This window comes from Cavia porcellus, unplaced genomic scaffold, assembly GCF_034190915.1.
Source record: "Cavia porcellus strain 051 isolate PalLab524CR breed Dunkin Hartley unplaced genomic scaffold, mCavPor4.1 scaffold_49, whole genome shotgun sequence".
NCBI classification, from domain to species: domain Eukaryota; kingdom Metazoa; phylum Chordata; class Mammalia; order Rodentia; family Caviidae; genus Cavia; species Cavia porcellus.
The window spans coordinates 243,195-259,621 of record NW_026947532.1 but is presented as its reverse complement, the minus strand read 5'-3'; the positions used below and the strand labels follow the sequence as shown (position 1 = coordinate 259,621).

At 54.6% G+C, this 16,427-nt stretch overlaps 1 protein-coding gene across 1 annotated transcript; it reads right to left on the bottom strand.

Moving 5' to 3' along the window:
* Positions 1–1,626: 1,626 nt before the first annotated feature.
* Sapcd2 (suppressor APC domain containing 2) lies at positions 1,627–14,350 on the bottom strand. The gene is made up of 6 exons (XM_003472963.5): positions 13,319–14,350; positions 11,362–11,474; positions 10,782–10,928; positions 10,566–10,673; positions 10,390–10,482; positions 1,627–10,313 (listed from the first exon to the last, which is right to left on the bottom strand). The coding sequence occupies exons 1-6, from the start codon at positions 13,806–13,808 to the stop codon at positions 10,185–10,187; spliced, it is 1,080 nt and encodes a 359-aa protein (XP_003473011.2). The 5' UTR covers positions 13,809–14,350; the 3' UTR covers positions 1,627–10,184.
* Positions 14,351–16,427: the final 2,077 nt, after the last annotated feature.

Below are 16,427 nucleotides of genomic sequence, written 5' to 3'. Positions count from 1 at the left end.
CTTCTTTGAGCACAGTCTTGCTAAGTTGCTCAGTCTGACCTCGACCTTGGGATCCTCCTGCCCCAGAGGAGGCAGGATTACAGGTATGCACCACCCTCCCTGGCTGGCCTTGCATTCCGAACCAGCCCTGTTGACCTGTGGGGTAGTGTGTGCCTTCCTGTCATGGGCCAGTTCCCATTTCGTGATCGCAGCAAAGGCACAGAACGTGTCTGGCTTCTAGCTTTTCTGGTTGCTGCCCAAACCTCTGCACACTTGCGAGTGTTTCTCCAGGGGCAGTTGGGGAGCGGAGTGGTGCACGTGTGTCCTGTCAGCAAGTGACAGGCACCTCTGGCTGCTCTGCTTCCTCTCCATCCTCACCTCGGTTGTAGTGACACTGCTGAGAGCAAAATGACTCCCCAAGGCCTCTGCAAGCTTTTCCTCAGCCACTAAAAGATGTGGTGCCTCTTTCTCATCTGCAAGCGCCGGCCTCGCCTGTCTTCTCCTTTCTCAGACTATTTGGCCCTGGTGATGCCCACTGGCCTGACTCCTGGCCGAAGGATTGTGCAGCTTGCCATCCTGACACTAGGTCCCCTGGGCCGGTATTCGCTGGCTCGGCTGGCAATGAGTAACCTATGTGAGGTCACAGCTATGCTCCTGATGGCCATGATTTGCTGTGAGTGGGCCTGAGTCCTCTGGAAATGACATCTGTGTGTGGGGGGCCAGGATAGGGTCTGGGAGCAAATCGGGGTGCCGCATTGCTCAGGGGTGAAAGGGACCTGGGGGTACTGATGCTCAGTCCCCCACCCTGCCTGTCCCAGCTCAGGGTTTGCCTGGCACTCCCACAGCCATCTCTGTCTCTAGGGAGGAAGTTCCCACTCAACTCCTTGCCTGGATTTCTTTCCACGCCTTTGCTGTCACACAGACATGTTGGAACCAGCTCACCAGTTCCATAGATGCTTGTTTGGGACTCCAGCTGGAATGATTTGAGTCTGCATGGACTGAGGAGATGAGAACCTCTGGGGTACTGAGTCCTATCTGGAAGCATGACGCAGCTCTGTGTAGCAGGCTTTACCTGACATCATGGTTTGTTGCTCCATGTATGTAGCCTTTCTTTTAGGTCTTAAACATTTTTTAAAAACAGTTTTCTCAGGATCCAGGTGTGGCACACACTTGTAATCCCAGCACTCAGGAGGCTGCGGCAGGAGGATCACCTCAGGATCATCCCTGTTTGTTTCCTCTCCCTCTTTTTTTTAAAACTCTTTTTGAGACAGGGTCTCAATATGCAGTTCAGGGTGGCCTTGGGCTCACTCTGTAGCCCAAAGTCAAGGGCAACCTGGGCTACAGAGTGACCTCAAGGCCAGCCTGAACTGCACAGCAAGACCCTATCTCAATACCACATCTTGAAAAAAGGAATTTAATGGGCTTTTTAACCTAAAAGCAATTTTTAAGCCACCACCATGTTGAAAGTCTTAATGACTCTAACACTATCAGTAAAATTTTGAATGGAAGTGACCTTTAATGGTTTACGATTTTATTCCTGATCGTTAGAGAGAATGCTTTCAACATTTCACTGTTAATCACATTTGCCATAGAATTTTTTGTAGATTTTTACTTTCCAAAATTCTTTTAAAAATAAATAGACATGAATTAACATAAAGAGTTTAATTTTCCAACAAATTCAAGTTCACAGCAAAACAGAGCAGAGGGCAAGAGTCTCCCATGCCCCCCACTGCGCTCACCATGGCGGGGTGCTGCCAGTTGGTGACCCCCGAGCCCACAGTGACAGCTCACCCTTGCTGACCTGTGTTCTGCACAGTGCCCCATAAACAATGGAGCTCCTCTTGTCGCAGCTACAGACTTGAGCTGCCCCTCTGTCCCCAGCAGCCCGACAGCCACTTATGTCCCCAGCTAGCTCCTCCCAGACAGCAGAGTGGAGGTCAGGGTTTGTGGCCTGTTTATGCCCCTGACTTCCACTTAGTCATCCCTGTTTGTTTCCTCTCCCTCTTCTTGTTTTTTTTTTTTTAACTCTTTTTGAGACAGGGTTTCGCTATGCAGTCCAGACTGGCCTTGAGCTCATTCTGTAGCCCATGAAGGTCTCAAACTTGCAGCAATCCTCCCGCCTCAGCCTCCGGAGTGATGGGATTACAGGACTGTGCCACCAGGCCTGGCTTCTCCCTCTTCTTGTGACAGGATGGCCCATTTCTTTTTACCACTGAATAATACTCCAGATACTGAGTTTCACAGAATGCTTTTTCTGCATACCTGAGCAGCTTCACACATTTTTAATTTTGATCCATTGGTATAACTCATTGAAGTGTATTTTAAAATGCCACACTCCCTGTGTGCCCGGCGTTAGCCTGCGCCATCGTGAGGAGCTGTCTCACTTTACACTTTGTGGAGTGAGACAGCATCTTTCCTCCCCTGCCTCTGATGTCAGGTTCAGCCAGCTGCACCAGTGCCACTCTGGAGATCATGCCTAGCGTTTGGGCACCGGCTGCTCGAGTATGCAGCACATTTTGCCTGGAAAACATCAGGCCTGGCATCTTGCTCCCTTTAACCAGGACTTCCTGTCCTGGGTCGTACAGGACAGATGAGCCTTCTGGTTCTTCTGAGTCAGTTTTGCATTTTTTAGGAATTGATCTGTTCCAAGTGGATCAGCATGAATTGGTCTGGAATATCTTCTCCACACACCACAGACGCTGTCCATGTTTTTATTCCTTGTGTCACGTGTGGACACTTCACCTCTTCCAGATGAAGCAAGCCGGTGCTCCTGCATCTCCTTGGCTTCCCTGCCACGGGTTTGGCTTTCTCCACGTCTTCTGTTTCACTCATTTGCACCTCAGCCTTCTTTTCTCCCCAGAACATCCACAAACAGCAAGTTTCAAATCTGTTTTGTTTGACTGCTGCCCAGCACAAAGGAAAGGATCTGCTACAAGACATCTACTTAAACAGTGCTCTCCCTGGGTGAGGCATCATGTGCTGTGATCCCAGCACTCAAGAGCCTCATAGGAGGACTGCCAGCTTGAGCTCAGCACAGACAATTTAACAAGACAGTAATAAAAAAGAATTAAAAAAAAAAAAAAAACTGGGGACGTAGCTCAGTGTAAAGGGCCTGGGTCCAACCTCCAGTACTGGAGAAAAAGGTTTCTTTCCTTTTCTTGTGTGACTTCCTAGAGTTTAACAGTTGACTTAGGGGCTCTGAGCCGAAGTCTAGGCTGTGTTGGAGGCTGTAGGCCGCCCCTCCAGCCTCTGCTTTTGGAGCTGGGCCACTCTTCAGATACACTTTGCTTGTGTTTCCACTGAAGCCTGTTCCTGGCCCCTCTTCTGAGGCTGATGCCCACCTAGGGCGTCTCCCAGTGCCCTGGCCTCCCTTGGCCTTTGAAAGGTTCTTCTGCTCCCCCAAGCCTCTGGGGGGACAGTGTGCACATTCACTGTCCTCTGCCTAGCCTGTCACCTATCAGTCACAGGTGGACTTGTCCATCTTTCCTTGCTGCTCTGACAGGTTTGGTGTACATAAATGTGTTTTACCCCACCTTTAAGTTTTGAGCTGATCACACACACATGTGGGTGGCCGGCATGGGCACAGCTGCCACAGCCTGCCCACCAGTAGGCAGAGGCCTCACCAAGAGCTCCCTCCACCCCCACAGGGGTCTAAATCCCATCACCACTGAGACTCACAATCCTGTCACTGGCGGCCCTGTATACCACCCACTCATTCTTCCTCTCCCACTCCCAAATCCTGGCCTCCCCCAGTCAGCTCCCCTCTGTAACTGTGTATTTTGTGACTGTTAGAAATAAGTTCATGTTAAAAAAAGAAAAAAGAAATAAGTTCGTGCATGCTATACAGTGTTAACCAGTTGATTGTAATTATGTATTTTCTGGTAATTATGCATTCTTCAGACTGGGTTTTGTTCCCCAGCATTTCCTGGCAGTCCACACACAGTGTCATCCCTGCTTTTCACCACTGAGTAATATTCCAGGAGGAGGCTCTGTGCCAGTCACTCCTGAGAGAAGTGTCATCAGCTTCCTATTGCACAAAGTATATGAAATGCTATGAACACTGCCAGGTACATGTTCCTGGATGAAAACAGCTCGTTGCTCTGGAGCACCGTTAGATGATGGATTAGTCAGTTTTCCAGAGAAAGCGAGCAAGGTGGGGGAGGAGGTGTCGGTGTGCAGGGCCAGGCAGGAGCTGGGGCTCAATCTACCCTAGGAGCAGAAGGGGTGAGGCTACATTGGTGTTGCAACCTTGGTCCAAAGGCCTTGCCAAGGTTGGCCTCCTTCCTGCTGTGGACCTCAGCAGCAAGGAGAGGAAGGAGATACGCTTTACCCGAGTCACCTGATTGAATATTGCCACCTCTTAAAGTCTCCATGGCAACACTGAAACTGGGTGACCCAGTAAACCTCACTGCAGAGGAGTACCATGCGCCTCCTGTATGGCAGCCGCTACGGTTTGGGTCTGGATGTCCCTCAAAGCCTCATAGAGTCATGGGAACAGGCTTCTAGGGCTTGTGATTGATTCCTGGTCCAATTATGGATTCTGGCTGTGAGTCCTGCATCACCCTAGGGCCAGTGTGGCCTGCACGCACTGAAAGGGACAGAAGAGTCTTCTCTGTGCTCCTTCCTTTTTGCTCTTGTTGCTTTGCTGTCTTCCACCACCATGAGCTGTCACCCTCTGCCTTGGCCCACCCTGCCTTAGAGCCAGCTGAGTCTTAACTGAAACTTCCACAAACTGCAAGCTAAATAAACCTTTCCTTACTTCATTTTGGGTGTTGAGTGTTTTTCTCAGCAATGAGAGAAAAGTAAACGAGACTCGAGCTGATCTGAGACTTAAAAGCACACCTCCTTGTGCGCAGCTGCACCAGGGACACACTTGACGTGACCTCAGCCATCTTGCTTGCCCCAGGCTCTCAAGAGCCCCAGCACCTGGCCACCCAGACTGTGTAGTAATTGATGCTGGACGGAGAGCCAATTCTTGGAGAGTGTAGGATGCCCCAGCTAGCAAGGCCACCTTACTCTCCAAGCACAGAGCCGCTCCGGTCCGCTGCCACCGCGATGTGTTTAGCCCCTCTTGTCCCCATGCAGGCCCAGATCTGCCTTTCCTCCACCTCTTAGCACCTCTGCCTGGGTGCAGGTCCTGCACACTGCTGCTGAAACTCACTGTCCCCCCCAGCAGAGGGGAGCCAGAGGCCTCTGCTGCCGCCTACAGCTGCCACTGTGTGGCCTGTCAGCACCTCTCCTGTGTTTGCCATTTTGGGTCTTCTCTGGGAACAGCAGAAGTGCAGTATTCTAAGGCCCCCTAAGTGTTTCCAACTCCAGGCCAGCCTCGTTCCCATTATTGGGAACTCACCTGAGTTACAATCCACTGTATTGCTCACTTCCAGATCTGCCTGGTTTTTGTTTTGTTTTGATCGGTACTGGGGATTGAACTCAAGACCACCTGCTTGAAAAGCAGGTGCTTATGCTGCTGAGCTAAATCCCCAGCCCCCAGATCTGCCTGTTTTGTTCACAGGTATATCCCTTAAAACAGCTTCATCTGAATATCTACAAATCCAGTCTGGCTGAACCAGGTGTGGTGGCGCACACCTATGATCCTAGCACTCAGGAGGCTGAGGCAGGAGGATTGTTGCAAGTTTGAGCCCAGCCTGGGCTACAAAGTGAGCTCAAGGCCATCCTGAACTGCGTAGTGAGACCTTGCCTCAGAAAAACACAAAAACAAAACAAAACAAAAAAAAACCTATCTGGACTTTGTCCTTTCACTCTTGAGTCTATGTGCACAATGGTGAACAGTGGTGTATTTCTGCCACTTTATTATGTGCGTCCTGACTTTTTTTTTCAATACTGGGATTGAACACAGGGACTCTGCCTTGAGTCTCACCTCCAGCCCTTTTTTATTCTGCGGTAGGTCTCACGAAGTCACTAACAATCCAGACTGGGCTCACACTTGCAATCCTCCACCTGTGAGTGTTGGAACCACAGATGTGCCCCACCTCGCCCAGCTCTGAAACTGCTTCTTCTTCTTCAGGGTGAGCTTCTTCCTCTTTTTGTCCACTGCCCCTGCCCACCTTGGGAGGCGTACACTTGCAGCTGTTGCTTTCCTCGGTTCCTCCAGGTACTGTAACAGACTTGAGGTCAAAGGTAGTAGATTTGTTTCTCTGGCTGGTGACCAGAGACCTTAAATGTCTGGTGGTGATGTCACTCCTGTCCACTCCTGCCTGGCATAGGCCATTACTGATCATATTTGATTTCCATCCTGCTTTTCTCCCACAAACGGGCACTACCGTTAGTTTGCTTAGCTCTCCCCACAGTTTTAAGATCCCACCACAGATTACTGGAGGCCTCTTCCCCAAAGGGCAAGGCCTCTGCTCCACCCACCTCAAGGGCTGGACTTTGCCTCTGGCTTCTTCACAGCACATTTCAGCAGTGCCTTTGCGACATGGCCGTAAGGGAGGTGGCTTCCCCCACTGCAGCTCCAGCAGCTGCTGCAGGAGCTCCCAACAGGCAAGCAACGGAGGCTCCACCTGACAGCCTGGATGAGAGTGGCCCTGAGGTTACCCCATGACTCCCAGTTCAAAGCACTCAGGAAGGGCTCACAAACTCCTAACTTGCTGGGGCTGCAGACAGCTATCTGCTGCCCTGCATGCAGCGCTAGGTGTGATGATTAGACCACAAGTTGAGATAGCTACCCTTTTTTTTTTTTTTTTTTGAGACAGCTCCAGGCTGGCCTTCAACTGACGCTATCCTCCTGCCTCAGCCTCCCAAGTGCTGGCCTTACAGGCAGGTGTCACCATGTCCAGCAACCTGCCTTTTTTGTGGGGTGTGGGGAGATATTGGGAATTGAACTCAGGACCTCGAGCTTACCAGGCAAGTGCTGTGCCACTGAGTGTATCCCCAGCACCCACCCTGCCTTTTTGGTCCTCACTTTTCCCTTCCATCTCCTCTGCAGGTTCCTTTTGTGAAGTTCTTTTGGTAGTAAACTGTTGATTTTTTTTTTTTTTTTTGGCAAATATTGTATTTTGCCTTCATTCTTTGAAAATAACTTCACTGGGTATGGACTTTGAGGTTAATAATTATATTGCCTGGGCTGTAGCCAGTTGTTTCTCTGTAGACAATTCTTTTTTTTGTCTGTGAATTATTTTGCAGTCTCATGAAATGAAGTGTTCCCCTTTTGTGGTCCTGAGGATTGAACCCAAGACCTTTACACTGAGACATAGCTCCAGCCCTTTTGCACTTCCTTACATTTTAAAGAGGGGTATTGCTAAGTTATTCAGTCAGCCAGGTTGGACTGGAATTTACTACCTTCCTGTCTTGGCCTTCCAGAGCACTGGAAGTCCAAGCAGGCACAACCAAACCCAGTGGTACTTCTCTCTGGTCATCGGGAATCCGTGGAGTGTGCTTCCACTGACCCTGGCTAATTCCAAACCCTTCACACCAGCAAGGCTGCGTGCATCACACCTCCTTCCCTGGCCTCGGCCCTGCCCCCTAGCCGCTGCCCCCAGCCCCTGGCTGTGCTATGGACAATCTCCTCACTGCCCTCTCTCAACTCACTCTCTTCAGCTGCGCTGTACTTCCCTGTCTCACATTTACTCCATTTTCTAACTTTGTCTTTTTCACTTTTATCAGTACCAGGGATCGAACTCACGACTGTACACTTGCAAGGAAGGTGCTTATGCCGCTGAGCTAAATCCCCAGCCCCTATTTTCTAACTCTTCATTGCAATTACATTATTTTTGTTTCTAATAGTCCAACTTGATTCTTCTAACTTGATCGGCAGCCTTTATCCCTTCTGGGGTTCCACTGCTCTATGGAACAAGAGGATAACTGTTCCTTACTCCTATTTTCAAGAGCCTGCTTTATTTCCTTAGCTATAGAAAAACCCATTTCTATGTGCTGGAGCCACTTGTGGGCCTAACACCTGCAGACCCTGTTATTCCTGTGATTGATGCTCATGGCTTTGGGCTTTGCTCCACCCTGAATCCTTGAGGGTGGTGAAGCCAGGTATCACAAGAGCTGTAAGTGCCCCTCAACAGAGCCAGTTTCCAGGCATTTCTGGTTGTCATATTGAGGGAGCTGCAGACTAGCACTAGGAGTGAAATTCAGGGGCGCTGCCTGCATCCCCCAGTAATGACAGCCCTGGGATGGATACTCCCAGATGGGGCGTCCGAGAGAACCTTTGAGAAGGTCCACCTGAGCCCTCCTGCTGGGATGCTGGATTCTCCCTCAGGGGCTCCAGGTGCACATTTGGGGGACACTTGTATGTATGGCACTAGTGATTGAATCTAGCACCTTCAGTGACCTATAATCACCAGCTCTTATTTTTAAACATTTGACACAGGATTTTGCTAAGTTGCCCAGGCTGCCTTGAACTCACAATCCTCCTGCCTCAGCCTCCCACAGCACTGGGATTACAGGCTTGCACCGCCAGCTGTGACACATTTTCCTCATTGCTGTTCCCCCAGTGTGTGTCATCTACCTTTCAGCTGAAGGCCCAGCGTCATCTGCAGGTTTTGGGAATATCTCCCTGGGTGGACCTGTTTTCTGTCATACCTCAGGAGGAAGTGTGCCACCTTAGGCACTACACAGAGTGTACATGGCTCCACTGTTGGCACAGAGCTGGCAGGTGAGGTGCAGGGGATGAGAAGGGGCACTGTGGGCACAGGGTGGGGTTTTCAGAGGCCTGACTCCACAGCATCTGCGTCTGCCCCGCAGGGGACGCATGGAGGACACAGCCCTAGGTACTGGAAGGGTTGAGGCTGTTTCTGTGGACCCTAAAGGACCAGCACATGGCCCCAGATCTGATGGGCAGAGGGACACTGATGCTGTCCCACAAAGGGAGAGGCAGGGGCCAGCCTGAAGCAGACCTGGCATACAGGGGGAGGGTATGTGACTCTGGGAATTCAAAAGCAGAAAGCAAAAATACAATTGGAAAATGTATTAAGCAAGGAGAAACTTTCCTTTGGACCTGACAGAAAAGCAAACTAAAAGCATATGGGAAGATGTGGTCTTTGGTTTTGATTAGAGCACATCACTGTGACTACCTAGAAATACCGGCTTCATCTGAGAAGACCTGAGAACAACAGGAAGTGGATGGAGCCTATCAGGGGCCCTGACCACAGGGCCCAAGGTACTTCTGCTGCCCCATCCCCCAGGGCTCACCTCAGCTCCTCCGATGCCCCACAGCTCCCTTCCCTCATTGACCTGGGACGGAGGGAGCAGGTCCCCAGCCCTGGAATCCTGGTCCTGCAAGAGGAGTGTGTGTGGGAGCCCTGGGCATGGTGGCCAGTGCTGTAATCCCAGCACTCAGGAGGCGGAGCCAGGGAACTGCCTGAACCCCACAGCCAGTTTGAAGGCCAGCCTGGACTACAGGGCAAGATCCTGGCTCAAAAAAAAAAAAAAAAAAAAAAAAAAAGCCAGGTGTGGTGGTGCTCATCTGTAATCCCCTCATGCAGCCAGGACTGCAAGTTCCAGTCCAACCCAGCCTGGACAACTTAGAAGATCCCATCTCAAAAATAGAAAGGACTGGGATGTAACTTAGTGCAACACCTTGGGTTCGATCCCCAAAAAAAAGAAAGAAAGAAAAAAAGAAAGAAAGAAAGAAAGAAAGAAAGAAAGAAAGAAAGAAAGAAAGAAAGAAAGAAAACAAAAAAATCCCAAAGCTTTGTCCTCTTAGGGCCTGGAGTCCGCAGAAGGCAGACAAGCTAACCCCACCTCAGCACCTATAGGCCACCTTCCCCACCTGGGCTCCTTTAACAGGCTATGAAGTGCCCCTCCCAGAAGGCACCCCAAGCTCCAGTCTGCTCCCACTGAGCTTCAGACACCCTGCCTAAAGGGTCTTGGTTGAGCAAAGGCATCTGTCCCTGGACCCAAGGGCACTGGCAAGGGCCAGTGTTCCCTTGTTGCCCTCTGCTGGTCACTATTGGAAACAGTGCCTGGGTGGCCACTTCTAGAGACTAGGGACCCCAGAGTCAGAGCAGGGGTGCTAGGAGAGTGGTAAACAAGCCCTCCCTCCCAGGGATGCTTGAGATCTGAGAGGTTTAGGAGGGGTCCTCCACTATCTACTGACAAGGCAGGAGCAGCCCTGGTTGTTACCCTACCCGGGTCACAGCCTGAAGCTGTAATCAGTTGGCATCCAGGCCAAGAGGCCCAGGCTGCAAGGGAAGGCGGGCTCCTCCAGGACCCCACTAGGTCGAGGCATCTCCCTCAGGCTAGATAAAGGTGGAGTCCAAGGGCCCTGCCTCCTGCTGGCTGAGCGCTCTGGCCTCGAACAGCTGCTTGATGAGTGCCGATTTCTCCTGCTCCAGCTGTGTGATTCGCTCGCTCTTCTCAGTCACCTCCTGGGTAGGCAGGCAGGCAGGTGGGTAGTCAGAGCTTGCTGGAGCCAGGGTCCAGGGCCCCCTGCCCGCATCTCACCTGGGTTAGGAGCCGGTTCTGCTCCTTCAGCATAAGGATGGTCTGCTGTTGCCAGTTGGGGGCCGAGGGCGAGGTGGGGGCCAGGCTGGTGCCCTGTGAGGAGGGGGTAGTGTCAGCCAGGCCTCTCTGGGACACGGTCTTGGAGACAAGGGCACCGGGAGGTATGGGGCACTCACCGTGCCAGCACAGGCTGTAGCCAGCAGCTCACCCAGGCACTGTGCCACCTCCTGTACCTTGGGAAGCAGCTGGCCCAGTGGGCGGGGGCTCCCAGCAGCCCCGAAGTCCTGCATAAATGCCAGGAAGCACAAGGCCATGAGTGGTCACTGCAGCTGGCCATCCTGTGGCTGCCCAGAGCCCAGGGGAGCCCCAGGTACCCCAGTCCCAGCACTCACAGCGCCTGCTCTGCTCTGACCCAGGTGGCGCTGGCGCTCCTGCACCCGCTGTAGCTGCTGCTGGTACCAGTCCCGGCCACGTGCCATCATCTCTAGGCCCTGCAGCAGCACCTCCTGCTCCTGCTCCAGCTCCTTCACCTGCTTTAGCTGCAGCCCGCAGGTGGGGGGCACACACACCAGTGAACATGAATGACCATGCACCACAGGCAGCTGTGCACAGCACATGGCACTTCCCAGGATCCTGTCAGCCCCTCTAAAGATTCCCACAGGAAGGGCTGGGGATTTAGCTCAGTGATATAAGCGCCTGCTTTGCAAGCAGGTAGTCATGAGTTCGAACCCCGGTACCGATAAAAAAAAAAAAAAGATTCCCACAGGAAAAGTGGCCGTGACTTGGCACCCCCTGTTGTTGCAGAGTGCACTGGGCCAAATTGATATGGCTTCTCTCTGTCTGACCTTAGCTGGCTCTCCAGGGGGTCAAGGTCCTTACAGCTGACTGGTGCTCCCGTTAGGATCCCCCAGGTCCCTGGCCTCTAGGCTTCTGAAAACACACATAGCCCCACTGTGCCCCAGCCCCTCTCACCAGGCCACAGTCCACGCCATTGGTGATCGTGTGCCTCCGACGCTCCCCTCGTGCACGTGGGGCCCGCCGGGCATCCCCTACACCCGTCTCAAAGGTCCCGCAGACCACAGCACCTGTAGTGGACATGCAGTGACCTAGCTTTCCTCTGGGCCCACTAATGTCCCAGCCCATCCCAGACCCTGCAAGCAACCCTGATGATGCCAAACCTGGGTACCAGCCCCACCCCAGGGTGGCTGGTCCACATCCATTCCACCTTAGAAAGGGCTGAGCTCCCACGGGCTGCATCCAGTTCTTCTATACCTCCCATGCCCACGTCTTGGGGGTCAGAGGCTGCTGAGTAAAGGAGGAGGTGTGAGAGCCAAGTAGCCAGGTAGCCATGGACACGGAAGCTGGTGTGGGATGGGGGCTGGGAATGACAGCAGCATGAGGGCAGCACACAGAGTCCTGAAGCTCAGCATTAAAGTTGCTGGGAGCCCATGTGAGAGCTTCCCTGCCTACAGAAGAAGAGGGCGTATGTGTTCGAGGGCACCCTCTCTCAGCCTGCCAGCTCCACCCCTGTACCAGGCTCACCTGAGGTCACACCCCAGGGCCAGCCTGGAGTAAGAAGTGACGAAAAAGCTGGGCCAAGCAAGTGAGACAGAGGTTCCGACTCCAAGCAGGCCTGGCACGTTCATGTCTCAGCCTGCCATGCTTCATGGCCAGCAGAGCTGCTGTGAGTGACACATGGTCATGGAACTGCTCAGGGAGTAGACAAGGGGATGCACTGGAAGGGTCTGTAAGAGGAAGCCTTGGCCTCAGATGGCCATGCTCATCCTCGTGGCCTTATGATTTGGCACCCCAAAAGGCAGCTGTCAATCAAGCAAATCTTACCCCTTGTCTGGGCTGGGTTTGACTGGGAAAAGCGCAGCCAGACGTGGCCTGCAGCCTACAGTGCCACACATGTAAATGCTGCCCAGGAGTGGGCCAGCACAGGGTGTGGGGCCAACTTCAAACTGCCAGCCTTGTGGATGACAAGGACCTCATATTTGGAACCAGCTACACCCAAGAGCCTCCCCTACCCTACGGATAGGGAGACAGGGCTGGCAGGTGCATGGAGAGCCTCATTGGGCTGCTGGATCAGTTCCCCAGGGAGGCCAGGGTGCCAGCAGCTGCAAGCACCAGTTAAAGGGCTAGAGGGGGGCCTGGCTGGGCTAACAGAGCAATGGGCAGCAGGAACGGGACTGACAGCTGTCTGGTGGACAGGCTGCACCTGGCAAGGCTGAAGACAGGCTGAGTGGGCTGAGGGGTTGGGGAGGCCTCGGTGCCCAACTCCAGCCATAATGTAGGTCCTATTCCCTAGCCAGGGGGTGGGCACAGATGGGGGTCACTCAGCAATCTCTTGTTCTTGTCCACTGGACAGAAGCTAGGAAAGGAGCCTGCAGGATGTCCCCAGAGAACATGTGTCCCTTGGTGGATCTGCTGCAGCCCAGCCCTGCGAATAGTACAGATAGCCCCACCAACTCACACCTTGTTCTTTCTGGGCCTGACCCAGTGACCAGGTGCTTCCAGGCCACCCTCCCATAGCTCCCATCTGCCTGGCCCTCTGGGCTGAGGTCTCAGGCAGAGAAGCACCCCAGGGCTATACTCTTGGGAACTCTGGCTGCTTAAGGGACACATGGCTGGTGGCACAGTCAGAGATGAGGCCAAGAGCCAGGTGTGCCCAGGTGGTAGGGTGCCCTCCCTCAAACTGGGCAGGGTCACGGTGCCCTGCTTGGCTTCGCAGAGTGGGTTCCTAGTGGGGGACTGGAATCACCCTCCCGCCCATGGGTGCCAGTGGCCTCCTAGGGCCCCAGAGTCAGAGCACACCTGCACTAGCTGAATCTCCATGCTTCTCCCAGGACTCCAGCTATTATCCCCTTCCCCTTGGGCGAGATGGACCCCGTCTCTGTTCCCCGTGGGCAAGGCGGCCGGCACTCACCCGCATCCGCACTCGGACTCCTCTCCAGCGCCGCGCTCTGGGGCCGCGCGGACTCTGCAGGGCAGGGTGCCGCCTCCACAGGGCCGCTGGGCGGCTCGGGACTCTGAGGCGGCGCGGGGCGCGGGCCTGGAGGCAGGGGTTTCCGCGAGTCCCCCGGCCGGGCCGAGGAGCGCGCGGGATCCCGCGGGCCGTCGTCGGCGCCAGGCAATGAAGTGCGCAGCCCGGCCACGAAACGCTCGAAGGTGAGATAACCGCTGGCGGGGGCGGCACGGCGCAGGCCCTCGAGCACGCCGCGGGGCAGCTCGCGCGCGTCGGCGCCCTGCCAGCGGGACTCGATCTCGCGCAGGTGCACGTAGCCCCGCCGCCGGTCGTCCAGGATGTCGAACAGCGTGCGCAGGCTCTGCAAGAAGGCGCGCGGCAGGCCTTCGGTGCCTGGCGCGGGCGCGGCGGGAGGCCAGCGGCCCCGCTCGGCCGTCGCGGCCCGAGCCATGGGCGCCGGGATTAGTCCCCGCGTGGACCCACTGCGGGACAGGCCAGATACGTAACCGGCAGACAATAGCAGCTACTTTTGAATGAAGCCTTCTTGGCGGCGGCGGCTCTCTTTAGCATGCACGGCGGCCATTGGCTGGCCGAAGCGGGCTCCTCTGCTCCGGATTGGCTGGAGGGCCGCCGGCCCCTGGTTTGATTTTTTTTCCTGCCCAGGAACCTGCGCGGTATCTCCTGCACGGCCTGCATGGGGCGGAGCCTGCCAGCGCTTTAGCCTCGTACACATATAGACCCCACCCCCGCTCCCTCGTGGCTCCTCCTTCCGCCTTCATGCTCACTAGCCCTTCCTCCTGCCTGTCACCCCATCCGTGGGACCTGGCGCCCTGCAGGGAACCTGTCCCTAGGTGGCCTCGTGGGTAGGGATGAGAGGGTGCAGTTCCTCTTGAGTCCTATCTTTTACTCCCAGCTCCCTGGGGTCTCCTGGCCACAGGCATCAGTTGAGGCAGTTCCCCCTTCTGCACCAGGCTGGCCTCCAGAGGATCCCTGGCTCCAGTCAGCTGGGCTCCCCTCACAGAGGCCTCTCTGTGCTCATTGAAGCCCCATGGGACAATCTGGCCTGGCCTGGCCTTGCTGGCTGCAGGACAAAACCACTTTCTCCTGTGTCCCCAGATGCCCATCCGGTGACCGACTCCCTTGGCTCTCCGTCTCCTCCAGCTGCCCTGGCTCTCACAGCCCACAGCCCCAGGGCCTCTGCTTCATTTCCAGCAGGTTCTGCTCTACCCCTCCTGGGAAGCCTAGGTGATCGACCCAGGCCTTAGCCTGTGTCCTGGCTCCAGAAACCCATCTCACCACTGGCCCAAGAACCCCCAGAAGCCAGGTTGGAGTTCAGGGCATTTCTCCACCTGTGCCTGTCCTCCCTGCTCTTCCCTGAGTCCACCCATCCCCAAAACCATTGTCCCAACTTCCAAACACTACAGCGGTGCCCACAAGGCTTCTGCCTTCTGAAGACACTGTCTGTTCTCGAGCCCCTCTCTGGCCTCCCTCCAGCCTGAGCTCGGGAGGCTCAGTACTGCCTCCTGGTCACTGTGTCCTCAGCCCTGAGGCACCCAGTTGTGTATCTCAGCCTTCCAGGACAGCTGCCTTGGCCAGCACTGCTGAGCACTCTCCCACTCACTGAGTCAGGGCCGTGATGGCAATTTTGGCAGTGCAGGTGGAGGGCTAAAAAGGCCTGTGCTGTGCCCAGAGTGCCCTGTGAAGCTCGGTCACAGGAGCCCTTCCCTGGCTTCCCACAGAGACAGGCCAGCCACAAGCCTCTGCAGTCTCACTCCCTTCGTTGCTTCAGGCCTTGGACACTTGTCTTCCCTCACCTCTGGGTCCTGGTACTTTTTCTCTACTCCCAGCTCATCTCTGTGCTTCCTTCCACTTGCCAAAGTACCCAGTCCCCCACCCTTACCCCCAAAGTCTGGTCAGATTCCCGATGACTTGAGATGCCAGGATAAGGGAGCTGTTTCCCTGTGACTCTTTGTGCTGTTTTGGGGCAGGAAGGCACACCTCGGCCTGGCATGGGCATGACCCACCATGAGTACTCTCGGATGACTGTGACCAGGAGAGATCACAGTGGTAGTGCCATCCTTGGGTGGACACTGAGGTACATTGAGGCCTGTGGGCAGGCATGCAGGCCAGTGGGAATGTAGAGGCTGCCAGTGGTGAAGGTAGCACTGCCAGAGGCAGTGCTGGGCCAGCCAGGGCCCTGGTGAGCCCAAGTGCACAGTCTGTGAGCTTGTATGGCTGGCCCTGGAGGGCGTGGAGGAGCACAGAGTCGACTGCTTTTGGGTGGGGAATGTAGGCATTGCTGCACATCATTCCCAGCCTGACCTCTGACCACTTTCTCTTTGCCTCTGCTTCCCAGCCTGGCCTGACATTCCCAATCCTGAAGTTTTCAGTCCCCTTCGAGCTTCCAGGGCTCAGACCACTTAGTCTAGGCAGCCCCTAGACTCTCAAGGTACCTGTCCCGGTTTTAGTTAAATTTTTGCTGTGCCAGCCAGAGGTCCTTGAGAAGAGATAGGCAAGACTCATGTCACAAAGTAGCCCTTGCCCTGGACATGGAGAGAGGGACCAAGTCTGCTCAATCCCTGATGTTTCTGATCTCCTTGGTCTCCACCCTTGGTTTCTGCACACCAATCCCCAGCCCCTTGAACAAGGCCCTAAGGCAAAGGGCAGGAGACTGATTGGCAGTTGTCCCACTTCCCACCTGTCCCCTCCTGCCAGAACAGGTTTATGTAGTCCTTCAGGTGCCTCTGGCTACACAAATCCTTTTCAAACCTGCTGGTCCTGGCCCCACATTACCTTGAAGCAGGTCTTGGGGTTCACCTGCCCAGCCCTGCAGGGGCAATGAGGACTGCTGTTGACTATGGTCTCGTGGTTCCCTGCCCTCCACCTCACAGGGTGCCCCCACCATCCTCATTGCACCAACTGTGGAAGCAGGAGAGACTCCATCCCTGGAAAATCTTGGTGACCCAGTTGTGTTGATGCTAGGTTTGGGTTCAGGCAGCAGGGAAAATAATGAACCAAATAGCAGCCATCTTTGTGTTTGTGACCTTTGTGGGGGACCAGGTGGCAGGGA

Excerpts from the sequence above, each read along its gene's own strand:
- Sapcd2 (XM_003472963.5), bottom strand. The coding sequence starts at position 13,808 with ATGGCTCGGGCCGCGACGGCCGAGCGGGGCCGCTGGCCTCCCGCCGCG. Across the intron at positions 10,674-10,781 it reads GTCAGAGCAGAGCAGGCGCT|GACTTCGGGGCTGCTGGGAG; the intron begins GTGAGTGCTGGG and ends GCATTTATGCAG. Across the intron at positions 10,483-10,565 it reads CTACAGCCTGTGCTGGCACG|GGCACCAGCCTGGCCCCCAC; the intron begins GTGAGTGCCCCA and ends CCCTCCTCACAG.